The following is a 13,359-nucleotide window of genomic DNA, read 5'->3' on the forward strand; positions in this document are numbered from 1 at the left end:
AGTGTCGCCTTTCTTCATGGACTGCAAAGCAGCCATAGACTCTTAAAATATCGTCTTTAAAATGAGTGCAATAAGGGCTGGAGAGATGGCTCAGTGGTTAAGAGCACTGCCCTGCTCTTCCAAAGGACCTGGGTTCAATTCCCAGCACCCACATGGCAGCTCACAACTGCCTGTAACTTCAAGATCTGACACCCTCACACCAACACACAAAAATTAAAATTAAATAAAAATATTAAAAAAAAAATGAGTGCAATAAAATCAGAACGAATTTGTATATCAGGAGCCCAGCAGAGAAAAGGTGGTTAGTTGACAGCAACACTGGAAAGGCTCAAAGGCTGCTTACCAAAGCTCTTAAAACAGCCGGTGTGAAGATGGCCAGGCACACAGGTGCTAATAGTGTTGTGAAGAGAGAAATGTGCTCTGCAGCGGGATGGATGACGGAAGGGTCTGTGACCCTGAAGATAAGGCAGTGGAACCTGGGCCACCAGGGCTGCAGGAGTTGATTGGCGGGGCAGCCAAGCCCCGTGCTGAGCAGTGGGACAGCACTCGAGTCCAGCCCCCAAGTGAGTCATCCGGAGTCCCAGGAGACTGGGGCACCTGGTGCAAGAAAACACCTCTGAAGATATGACGGCAGGAAGCTCCTGGCCAGAGACACAAACCTAGAGTTCCAGAAGTTCAGCAAGTCCACAGATAAATGGAAAGTACCTCAGCCAGACACTGTGAGTCACTGAAAACTAAGAGCAAAGAAAAAGAGTAGAGATCAGAAATAGAAACTTCCTCTCAGAAGCCATGAGGCCAAAGGGGGAAAGCGGAAGATCACGGAATCGATCACAGAACCCAGAGTTCTGTACCCATCAGGAGTTGCCGGAAGCACAGGCAATACTTTCCAGTGAACTGAAGGAAGGGGGTTGGGGAGCACCGTGGTGTTTCTCCAGAGCAGCGGGTCTCAACCGTCCTAATGCTGTGGCCCTTTTAATATAGTTCCTCATGTCGTGGTGACCCCAACCAAAAATGTGTTCTCATTGCTGCTTCCTGTCATTCTGCTACTGTTGTGCCTGTAACGTCATATGTGTGTTTCCCGGTGGTCTTAGGCGACCCGCAGGTTAAGAACTTCTGCTGTAGACAGAGGAAGATGGGGATGAGAAAGAGCAGACATGAGGACTGAGTAGGCCTGACAGGAGGCAGAGGCAGAGTATGTGTATCCCGTGAGGGCTTCAAAGCTTTCAGACCACGTAGGATGAGACGGTGTAACACCAGAGCCAGGGGGTAGGTGAGGAGCCCGAGAGCGGCTGTGTGTAACACTAGGAGCCAGGGGGTAGGTGAGAGTGACTGTGTTCCATCCACAGAGGGAGTGAGCTGCCAGTGCTAATCAGACCGAGGAGAGCTAAGTACTTTTATTGAATTTGTTTAGTTACTTATTGGAGAAAGGGTCTCACTATGTAGCCTGTGCTGGCCTCAAACTGGTGGCGACCCTCCGCTCAGCCTCCTGGGTGCTGGATTACAAAACCTAGAGAGTGTCATTGACAGTAGGACACTATGTCAGTTACAGTTAATTTTGTTGTGACCAAAATACCAGGCAGAGGTAAGGGAAAAGGCTGTGTCTCCCAGCCTCAGAGGGAATACAGTGTGTCCTGGCAGGGAAGGCAGGGTGGAGTGCATGGAGTGGTGTGTGTGTGTGTGTGTGTGTGTGTGTGTGTGTGTGTGTGTGTGTGTGTGTTGGGGCGGCGGCATTAAGTCCAGTCAGAGGTGGATATGATCGCCAAAGATGGTTCCCAATGGCCGTCTGCAACAGCCAAGCCCCACCCACTAAAGGCCCACAGGCCTTCAAGACAACTCTGAACTATCCCACACATCCCTCTATTTCCCATGAGCCTTTGGGGAACATTTCAGATTCAACCCACAACAGTTTAAACCCAGTAGACAGGTAGATAAAGTGGGACGATTCTGCAGAAGGCAGGAAGAGCAGAGCAGAGCCCGAGGAAGAGCCGGCAGCGTAGACCACACTCCAGCCACGTGAAGTAAGAGCTGTCCAGGCCGCACGGACACGGGCTCACCCTGCATGGTCTGTGAGGACCTCGGCTTGAAGTGACGATGCGGGGCTGAGAATAAAGGAAGGGGAAATTCTGTGCAAACATGGACTAAAACAAAACTCTAGTGTGTTAACATGAGTCAAAGTCGAGAGCAGAGGAGAGCCCAGCTCAGGAAATCATTTAGAGGTCTGTTTGTTTTTATTTTATGTGTGTGAGTGTTTTGCCTGCATGTGCATCTGTGTACCATGAGTTCGCCATGCCCAAGGAGGCTGGAAGAGGGCGTTGGACCTCTTGGAACTGCAGTTACAGATGGTATGAGCACCATGCAGGTGCTGGGACTTGAACCTGCGTTCTTTGCAAGAGCAGCCAGTGCTTTTAACTGCTGAGCCATCTCTATAGCCTCTGTAACTGAATATTTTATATTTACAAAACATGGTGTCTACAGTGACCTTGTAGCAGCCAATTCCCACAGAAATGTGTGGTTCACCCAGCAACTTGTCCAGCACTGTGGCACCTCTGGATCCAGTCAGGAGACTGGCAACTACCTACCCAGATGTGCCCAGTGAGTGGACACCAGTGTGAGAGGACAGGAATCAGCTAGGAGAGGCATGGCCTGTCAATATGGGTTCCACAGTGTGGGCAGGCAAGGCCCATGGGCATTGTGGTGAGTGAGAGAGAGAGAGAGAGAGAGAGAGAGAGAGAGAGAGAGAGAGCTGCTCACAAGGGCTGTGTGCTTCCTGATTGTGTTTACATGAGAGTCTCAAGAAGACAGCCTAGTTCTGAGGAGGCAGGGGTCAGTGGCTTGGGCCAGCTGAGGGAGGAAGGAGGCTGGTCATGTGACTCTGCACATGGGTTAACACCTGTAGGACTGTACTGAACACGAGTCAGTCAGTATTACACGCTAATTAAAAACCGTGCACGTCATGGTTTGTAAGTACCTTGAACTATACTTCAGCTTGGGCAAATGTCATTCCCCGATAATAATGATCTCCTGGGATTTTAAAGCCACAAGTAATTTTCTTTTCAGAGGATTACTTGTTTATGATTCAAGAACACGTGGCTTCCAGAATCTTTGCTCTCTTGCTTACCTTTTTCTCGAGGGTGGGTGGTGGGGGGAGGGGGGCTTTGGCGGTAGGTGAGTCTGTGCCAGTGAGGGCCCCATTGTTGCTCTCCTGGGGTCAATCACAGGTAAAGCAAGTGGAGTCGGGAACTATCCAGTTCCAGTTCTCCAGGGGCTCGGACACGCCCACACAGCATGCCAGCGGCCCCAAGGCCTGGCGGCGCTCCTCCAGGAAGACACCCGTGTCCCCTTCAGGTGAGTTCCAGAGAGCCTTCCCTCTTGCTCCAACCCTGCACGGTTGCTCTATTGACGCAGTCAGCTGGCATCCCTTACGGTGATGATGTGGGTTTCGACAGTGTGACAATGTGTGGTCCAGCTGTTTGCCACCCAGCCTTCGGTGCAAATTGGTTCAGTTATTTAATGGCTCCCCAAGCAAGCGTGTATCTGCTGCTGAAGGGTGATGTCATCAAGGGCGCTTTGCAGGGGCAGCCTGCAGGGTGACGTCATCAAGGGTACTCCACAGGGGCAGCCTGCGAACATGGGGCCTGGGAATTCAAGGCCAGCTGGAAGTGTTGGCCGCCAGCTCCAGCCGCCACCTTGTTTGTGTTGTCATCCTTCTATTGCATTGACTTCTAATGTGTGGCTTTTGGGGTGTCCCTTCAGGAAAGGGGTCATAATGAGATGCAAATGGCAATGGTCCCCAACAGAGCATCAGTCCTTGCCCTGTGAGTGACAGGTCCACAGGTGTGTGTCATTGACCTTGGATGGCCCAGCACCTTCTGTGTGGCCTGGGCCTGTCTGTGTTCAGGGCCTGTTGCTTAGGCCCGAGGCCTGTGGTGAAGCCATGGTGAGGGAGGAAAGGCAGGCACAGCAAGGCCATAGGTGGGCTTTGATTGTGGCCTAGGTTCCTGGAGCAGGTCTGTCTCCTGGTAACAGAGGGCTGCAGGGGCCTTGGACACAGTCTAGCTCTTCATGACTGATCCAGGTGGACAGATGGGGAATGAGCAGTTTGTGAGCTCGTGGAACAGAGCCATGTGCTGCCCTCCCCCCAGCTGTGCTCCCACCCTCCCTTTGTGCTCCCATCCTCCTGCTGTCCTTCCCTCTTCACTGTGTTCTCACCCTCCCTCTGTGTTCCTACCCTCCCTCTGTGTTCCCACCCTCCCTCTGTGTTCCCACCCTCCCTCTGTGTTCCCACCCTCACTCAGTGCTCCCATCCTCCCTCTGTGTTCCCACCATCACGCTGTCCTCCCCTCCCTACTGTGCTCCCTCCTTCTCGCTGTGCTCCCACAATCCCTCTGGCTGCCCAAGAGCAGGGAATGTCACACAGCTATGGAGGACATGTCCCTCAGTAGCATCTCCCTGCCGTCTCACTCAGCCTCTGATAATGGACGGCTTTGACTGGTCATTTTCTATTCCGTTCAGTGCCCAGGTCCTGGTCTAGGGTATTCTCTGCATTTTGAGAACAGGTTTGTGAAGCCTGGTCCCCTTGACTGTAATTTTCTCTCTGATAGACCAGTGACCCCACTGATCCACTGACCCACTGACCCACTGACCTACAGCTAGGTGTGAAGACCTCCGTTTTCCAGTCATTGGGATTTTCTGAAATGTCTAGAAACAGGGACCAAAACCTAATGGCTTGGTGACAGGCCGTGTTGAAGGCTCCCTCTCTGTAGAGCAGTGAAGTTCCTTCCTAGTTGCTTGAATTGAGTGCTTAGCAGGCTGTTCAGGCTTGTTCCTGCACTGTGTACATTAAAGGGCCATCTTACATAAGTGGAATCGGGGTATGCAGCATCCCCTGTACTTGGGGTGCTGCCAAGAAAGTCCGCAGGATCCCTTGGGGTGGTGGGCGGCAGGCGTGCACTTTCTGACAGAAGCACTCAAGAATAAATCCTCTTTGTGTGTGGAATACAGCCTTAAGGACTTTAATGCTCTTGTTGCCTAAGCGGGAATGTCTCGGACAGTTCTCTTTCAAGTTTGTCTCAGATACAGAGCAGCTGCATGAGGTGGTGTGTGACCTTCCAAAGTGTGTCCGTAGTGAGCCATCCTGGGCTCAGGGCGGTGGGTGTGCCCATCTTTGTGCTAAGAATACCCCCATTTTTTCTTTCAATGTTTAATGGTTGGTTAATGGTGGTCACCAACCTGTGTGTGGCAGAGGTGTACAAGACTCACCTGATCCCTGTAACTTCGTCCCCTCCTCCAGTACCCCTCCCGCCCCTCATAACCCTCTCACCGCACAGCTGTCCCTGCTGTCTATGGGGACGGTGGCCTTGTCTGATGAACTCTGGCTGGATACAGATACTTGGAGTTCTCTCTTGTTGGCTGTTGACTATTTGTGTGTCTAACGGGTGTTCAGCGCTCTTGGGGCAACTTTGATCGTTTGGGCTTTGCTCTTCAGCTGGGTTGGCTGGGACCTGATCTGGCAGGGGCTTAATTCCCATGTAGATGACCAGACCCCTCACAAGCGTGGCCTGCGCTCCCCAAATGAGACTTGAGGTTGGCGGGGGAACGTGATGGAGCCCACTACTTCCTGATCATCTTCCTGGCAGTGTCTATCCCCTGCCTTCCAGCTCTGTGTTCCTCACTCAGCTGTTGCTCTGTCCCTCTGTCACCGGCTTGGTGTCCTGCACTCTTGGCTCTGTTTTATCAAGCCTGTCCACTGTGCTTACTGTGTTTGCTCTCTCTAACCTGCAAATTCTTGGACAGGCAGCGTTCGGTGGCCACTCAGGACCTCAGCCGTTGCTCCCTGGCGCACACGGTCTTCAAGCCACCCCCTGCCCGTCCTTCACCATCTCCCCTCCTTCCCACTTTCCTCCTCTCTCCTCCTGTCCTGCCTTCCACCCCCTCTTCCCTGGTTTTCTCCCCCTCTTTCTTCTTCACATGGGCGGAGGGCGGGTCTACCTGGAGAAGTCCTTGCTGTTGTCTGGGGTCAAGGCTACTGACATGGCCCCGCCTCTCTAACCCCTTCCGTTGCTCTTGGTCCAGGGACTGAGGCATCTCTCCAGGCTGCTGGAGCCATCCTCTGTGCCCTTGCATTGCTGCCTTAGCTTGTGATTTCCGCCTAGAGTGTGTTGTACCCACACACTGTGTTTTTAATTTTTTTTTAGATATATGCTAATTAAAAAAAAAAAACCAGTAAAGGGCAGCGAAAGCAGTTTGGGAGGAATGGAGACTTGCTGTTTTGGTTTACAGATTTCCCCATAAAGTTTGAGGCCCAAGAACAGTGTGGCATCCATGGGGTGATGGACGTCGCTGTGCAGAAAGGAGTCCTGGGTTCCTGTTGCTGCTGCAGCAACTTGACACACACGTGGTGACTTAAAACACACGTGGCCTTATTACCTTACGTGCTATCCAGAAGCCACACAGACTACAGTGCGGATTAGCAGGGCTGCGTGCCTTCACAGTGCTGCAGGAGAGAACCCACTTCCTCCTTCCTCTCCTTCCACCTAAACATCTAGAGGCTGCTTGTCCGTCTCCCCGCCCCCCCCCCCCCCCAGCCCCCCCCCCCCCCCCCCCATCCTTCCTGCATCCCGGCAGCGGGGAGCATCTCCGTTCTTTCTCCCTGTACTTACAGCCAAGTGATGCCTCAGGGTCTGCTGGACCAGCAGCCACTGACCCCTCACTAGTAGCTTCTGTGGATCAGGAAGTGACTGCCTTAGGGGTGGGAGCAGTTAGTCACGGAGCTGACCACAGGGAGTCAGGGCAGACCAGCCAGTAGATGGTGCTGGCATACTTGGTTGTACAGAAAATGTAAAATCCAGTCCTAGCTTCATGTCACTCAAAGGTTGCAAAATAACTTCATGTCACACACACACACACACACACACACACACACACACACACACACTCCAGATGAACTAAAATGCAATGCTTTAGAAACTGTAGGACAATGGATTAACACAACGTAACGGCAGAAATGATGTACACCAGCATGCAGAGCTCAGGACTGTGACATCTGCTGCAGCAGACAGGCACAGACCCCAGCAGTACACTCTGTTACCCTCATGTTGGGGAGCCAGAGTGGCATTGGCTGTCCTTAGACTTGTTTTTTCCTGAGACAGTTTTTTTTTCTGTGTAGCTCTGGCTGTTCCTGGAACTTGCTTTGTAGACCAGGCTGCCCCTAACTCACAGTGATCCACCTGCTTCTGCCTTCCAAGTGCTGGGATTAAGGCGTGCGCCACCATGCCAGCAGCCTGGCCATTCTTGACTGTGATTGTTTTTTTAAGATTTTATTTTTTTTTTTAATTGTGTGTGTGTGTGTGTATGTGTGTGTGTGGTGTGTGTGTGTGTGTGTGTGTGTGCTTGTGAGTTTAGTGCCAGTAGTAGTCAGAAGAGCGTGTTGGGTCTCCTGAGCTGGGTTACAGGCAGTTGAGAGCCCCTCCATGGGGATGCTGGGAACTAAACCAGGTCCTTTGTGGGAACCATACCCACTCTGAAGTGCTGAGCCATCTCTCCAGCCCTGCCCCTGCCACTCCTGCCCATGCATTTTAAATTGTGCCTGTAGAGCTGGGAATATGGCTTTAATGGCTGAGCATGTGTGAGGCCCTAACTCCAGTTCTCAGCACAGAGAGACAGACAGACAGACAGACAGACAGACAGACAGACAGACAGACGTGTGTTTGGCCAGAGAGGGCGTCAGGTCTTCTGGTGCGTTAGTGCCTTTGCACAAGGTCTCTCTCTGAACCTGGAGCTAGGCTGGTGACTAGCATGGCCCAGGGACCCTGGCTGCTTCCCACAGCACTGGGGTTGCAGGTGCACACTCATGCCTGGCAGTTTCCATGCGTGCTGGGGACTTGAACTTGGATCTTCATGCTTGCGCAGCAAGTGCTCTTACCGGGTGAGCCGTCTCCCCAGCCCCAGGACCGCTCAGTAGTGAGGAGTGTGAAGGATGCCCTCTCCTCCCCAGCCAGGAGTGGGTAAGTGAGCTGCTCTATTTGCCAGACAAACGAAGGAAAGAGATAAAAGAAAGAATCTCATTGGCTCCTGTGATAGAAAAGCCAGAGGCAGCACTGATGTTCAGCTAGGCCGGATCCCAGAACAATGTCACTGAGACCCCATCTGTCCTCCTGCCTCCACCCTGTGCTCTCTCCCCTCCTTTCAGCTCTGTTTTCTGCAGAACTGGCTCCTTGCCAGAAGTTTCTCTGTGCTCTGAGCCAAGGCGCTCCAGGATAATCCTTGGGTTAGGAGTCTCAACAGAGCGTGTGTCTCTTTGTTCCAGGAGACTTTTGAGGTGGAGATAGGCACCTGGCTGTGTTATCCACCTTCATGAACATTATGGATGACAGGGGCCTGAGGACGGGGGTGGGGGTGGGGACACGGTCACACACCTACTCTGGGTGTGTAGTGAGGGGTACAGGGCAGCTGTCCACAGCAAAGTCCTAAGGGAGGGTGTGGGCTCAGGGAGAGCAGTTGGGAGGTGTTGGTGGCTATATAGGCTTCCATCATCTCAGCTCTGCCCAGCTCGCTGTCTGTGGGGCCACACTGCACCTCGGTCTGCCCCCCCCTTCTCTGCCGGCTGCTAGCTGCTAGGCTTTCCCTCAGCTTGAGAGGTAGAGAACCCAGCAGCCAGCGGCCTGTCCGTCAGCAGAACAGGTGTGCTGGGGCTGGACCAACAGCAGGGCGGCAGCTCACCTGTCCAGCCTAGCCCAGCCCAGCCCCTGAGGGTCTTCTATCAGGTTAGGGCTCTCCTGAGTGAGCCGGCCGGGCGTGTTTTTCTCTGGGACACATGAGCAGGGAGAGCTGTCATGCACACTCTGAGGTCTTTGCTGAAAGGTTCGCTGTGTCCACAGAGAGGCATCTGTTTTGGTTTCTGCAGGCATCAGGAATGGCTTTGGAGTACAGTGTCGGGCTGGCATGACTGTGGTTGGGACCTGATTTTGTTTGGCTTATTTAATTTGGATTTATGGCTGCACTCATGTCGTGTTAATACAATCTCTCCACTCTACTCTAGGCTTAAAAATCATTGCCTCCCAAGACCCCAGTATAAAGAAACTTTAAATATCCACTAGTGTCTAACTTATGAGGACAACTTTGCAGACCTCAGTGTCACACCAGCTTACACAGCTCCTCTGGAAATCTTAATGGCGTGTGGCCGTCACTTTAGGTGAGGTATTTGGGCCTTCCCTTATGCATCATCGTTTTTATTTTTCCTATAAAGTTGACAGAGAGGCAGAGGTCTGTTCATCACTGGCAGCGGGAGAGCAAACACATCGCCACTAGAGGGCGCTCAGGTCACACTTTCGATTAAACTTGGAATTTCCTTGACCCATATATTTTGCTTTTGAGTGTTCTCGTGGCGACAGCATTTTGGATTGTTTGCTCAGTAGATCTGAAAACAGTCCTGTAGCAGGGGTCATCGCCACGTGCACTGCGTGTTTCCCAGGGTCCGTGTGTGGTTAGATCCCGCCGGCTGCCACTGTGCCATGTAGCCCCTATGGACAGTTGGCCATGTATTGGGGGAGCCTGCTTGCCCACACAACTTGGGGGAGAGGTTTTTGGCTGCCTTGGACACAGCAGCAGAGTCTCCATTGTATGTGCTGAAGAAGTCTGGGCACAGGGCCGTGGAGAGCGTGGTCTCTGTCAGTAAACTGAGCTGAGCTGACCTTCGGGGCTCTGGATGGATCACCTGGCTTTTCCATTCCATGAGGGCTGTGGTCTGAGTCCACACAGGTGGAGGCCCACACCCGCCCTGTCACCTTTATCTCTTAGTTTCCCATTTTCCATCCCAGTGATCAAAGCCTCAGGAAGGATGGCTTACTCTCAGCGAGGAATAAAGGCTGTTTGGATGGGTTTGCCTTGTGAATTCCGGCACCCGGACGGAGCCCATTAGTAGTGATTCATCCTTTATCCCCACAGTCTGGTGACACGGAGCCACTTTGCTACCTTTCTGTAGGTCTAACTACCATCTCATTAGGGCCCAGGCCTTTCGTTCCTCTCCCTCTCTGTGATGGGCCACACTGTCACCCGCCCTCTCTGCCTCCACCCTTCTCCAGCTGCTGCCTGTTGCTAGGCAACTGTCTCCTGCCTCTCTCCTTTCCTGCTCCACCCTCAAGGCTTTTGCTTCCCTGTCTTGTGGTTGGCCGAAGGTGACCACGGGCTGGGCATTCAGCAAACCCAGTGCTTTCCTCTACCCACATTCCTCCACCCCCACCCCACATGCCTGCTGCTCCTTCAGTAAGGGAGCTAGTGCTCAGAGACAGAGTGCCCTGGGCTGCCTTGTGTGCAGTGCCCCACTATCCTCTACCCCCGGCACCCCCCTGCCGCCCCCCCCCCACCCAAGGCCATCAGCAGGAGATGCCATGGTAACCCATCCATCCTTCCAGAAAAAACACGCCCAGGCTCCACAGGTTCTGTTGTACTGGGCGTCCCCAGGGCCAGCAGCCCTGAGACAGTGGTGGATGTGGCTTTCCTGTCCTCTGCCAGCTACTTCCTTGTCTTGGTATCTTTCTATGGCCTTTGCTTAAGTACAAGCACATGACAAATTGGGACACAGGAATCAGAGGTATTGGAGATTAAAGATGAGAAAGACATTGCCCATCCTGTCTGTGCACTGTCACATGGCTCAAGGGGACAAATGACCATTCAGTGGCGGCTGAGTGATGCGGTGGGGGCAGCTCCTGCTCTCCTGAGCCCCTATACATTAACAATGTGACAGTGGAAGTGAGAGGGTTGTGGGGAGGGCACTGCCTCGTGCCTCAATCCCATCTTTTGGAAGGGTGCTGTGAATGAGCAGAAAAGCTCAGTGTGCACTCGCCCTTTGGGACACCAGCCAGCTGTGCGGATGGACATGGGTACCAGCCAGCTGTATGGGTGGACATGGATACCAGCCAGCTGTATGGGTGGACATGGGTAGAGCACAGTGCCCACCATGTGTGGTCAGGCTAAAACACGCTGACATCTGTCCTGGGCTGGAAGGAAGCAGCCCAGCGTGTCGCAGGCAAGTGTCCCCTCTGACCACACTGCAGCCCTTCTCCCTAACGTGCACAGGAGGCCTTGGGTCTTTGAGTGACCTGAAGAGACCTGCGACAGCTTAGATTGGGGTCAGAGCATAGGCTGCTGCCTGGCTTAGTCAGGTGGAGGACGTTAGGGCTTCTTGAGGCTGAACTGACACACCTGGGGCGGACAATGGAGACTTCGCAATGGCAGTTCTTGGCATGTGGAGACTGGCAAAGAGTAAGAAAGTGTCAGGAACAGGTAGACGGTGTTCCAGCAGGACACGGGCCCTGCCGAGGTCAGGGAACTGTTTTCCTTGTTTCTGGCAATTGGCCAGCGGCCTCTGCTGGTGTCTGGGGGACCCACTGACTCTATTCTCTGTATTCTGTCAGCTTGTGTGCAGCTGAGCTGCACTGGCCACATGTTCCCAGGATCCTCTGCGTCCGCATGCTTGCCTGCTCCCCATAGTGGCCAGGTCTCTTCTCAAGCCCAGCAGCCCAGGCACGGCCAAACACTATCTCAGTCCAGGGATGGAGCCCAGGCTCCAAGGGCACACTCTTCAGAGAAGCGGTGGCACGTTGGCAGCTGCTCATGGACCCTGTGCAGGCTCGGCTGATCGCTGCCATTGGTGCAGCCCAAGGGCCTTCTAGCTGCGGCAGGGCCACCCATCATGGGGTTCTGACAAGAAGCACCTAGCTAGAACTAAAGGCTTATACATTCCGTGGCCACGTGGGAACTGAAGCTAGCAGATGGATGCCGTGGTGGGGCCAGAGCCTTGCGGGCCACTCTGCCCAGGGAGCCAGGGAGCTTGCCGCAGGCCAGCCAGCCACATGTGTTTGGTCACCTGCTCTTCTCACTGTAAGGCCACCTTGCTGCCTTTGCCCTGGTCAGCACACAGCATCCCTGCTTGGCCGAGGCCTCCTTGCTGTAAGTGGTCAGTCATGTTGTATGGGTTCAGGGACAGTGTGTGCCCTTGGGCATTCTGCAGGCAGGTGTGGCACGTAGCTGTGCTGCCTGGGGTCCTGCCCAGTTGTGTGCTGTTGCGGAAGTGGGTCTTCTCATTAGACGCAGCCTTCCTGTGGGGTCCCAAGGAGGGGCGAAGCAAAGATTGGAAAATAAGCCTCTTTGGGTCTGGATGCATTTCTTCCAAGCCTGTGTTTCTCTGGGGTGTGGGTTGGGCCCTCACAGCCTGGGCTCACAGCAGGTGTCGTAAGAGGGCTGCCAGAGCCTTTTAAAGGCTGTTTTAACTCTCTCAGAAGGTAAAATTGCATGGTAAGCCACAATATAAGAATTACATGAAGAAAAACTACCATACAATACCCAAATTTGAGCCTGGGGGGAGAAGCGGTAATGGGCCCCGGTAGTGTCGCCTCCAGCCACCGAGCTTTCCCTCACCCGGAGGATGCACAGGCCCGAGCCTAAGTGCTGGCGTTCTCTCAGCTAAGGATAATGGAGCCATCTCCTGCAATTTTTCCTCTTTACTAAAATCAGCCTGCAGAGTTTTCCAAGTCCCCATTTAGGGCGGAACAAAGTAGAGCTTTCCTGTTTGATCTTTAGGCTGTTGGAAGAGGACGGAGCTACAGAAGATGGTCTGGGGACTGGGGCCAGGCACCCTGTGATGGCCAGCTGGCTGGCAGCACCCACATTTGCCCCACCGGAGAGCTGAGACTATCCTAGGGTAAACAGTCGGCTGGGCTTGTCTTCTGGCTCCCCTAAAGCAATGCAGCTGGTTCCTCACACCACAGGCTCCTCGGACGCCAGTGTCCGGGTCTCTGGGAACCCTGTTGGTCGACATGTTAGGAGAGAGTTGGTAGGTGAGTGGACCCTTACCAGGTGGCAGCTGGGCCATGCGCCAGTACCGGACAGGCTAGACAGTTGGGTCACCTGAGGCAGAAGTCATTTTTGACTGGCACCCACAACTCCCTATCATCTTGTCCCCATCAGTGAGCCCTCACAAGGCCCAGGACAAGCTGCCTAGGGGACCCTCTGGAAAGCAGCCAGGAGAAGCTAGGCGGTGTGTGTGGTCCGAAAGCCACTGCCGTGTAGGCTGAAGCACTTTGTTCTGCGTTTCGTCCTCAGTAGTGAGTGTGCTGGCCTCATTTTTGTTTTGTTGCTACCCAGAGTGCAGCAGGAGGCTGTTGGGCCTTCTCCACACAGGTCGTACAGAGACAGGGACACCAGGCTGTCAGCTGTGGGGGCCCCAGGGGACCTTGGCACGTATGAAAGACGTATTCATGGCAGTTGGGGGCCATATGGAGCCAGGGCAGCGGGGGGGCCCAGGGGAGGAAGAGAGGGTATGTGAGTGGCTAGTGTCTCTTGTTGGCCCCATGAGTGTTGGCT

The 13,359-nt window shown here is 53.7% G+C and overlaps 1 protein-coding gene across 1 annotated transcript in view; it reads left to right on the forward strand.

The window, feature by feature from the left end:
• Positions 1–13,359, forward strand: part of LOC127211291 (nephrocystin-4-like) — a 42,018-nt gene that overhangs the window by 26,033 nt on the left and 2,626 nt on the right. Inside the window, exon 9 of the mRNA XM_051171109.1 lies at positions 3,219–3,345. Coding sequence (XP_051027066.1) covers positions 3,219–3,345 — 127 coding nt within the window. The remainder of the gene's footprint in view (positions 1–3,218; positions 3,346–13,359) is intronic.

The sequence above is a fragment of the Acomys russatus genome, chromosome 29 (assembly GCF_903995435.1).
Source record: "Acomys russatus chromosome 29, mAcoRus1.1, whole genome shotgun sequence".
In the NCBI taxonomy this organism is placed as follows: Eukaryota; Metazoa; Chordata; class Mammalia; order Rodentia; family Muridae; genus Acomys; species Acomys russatus.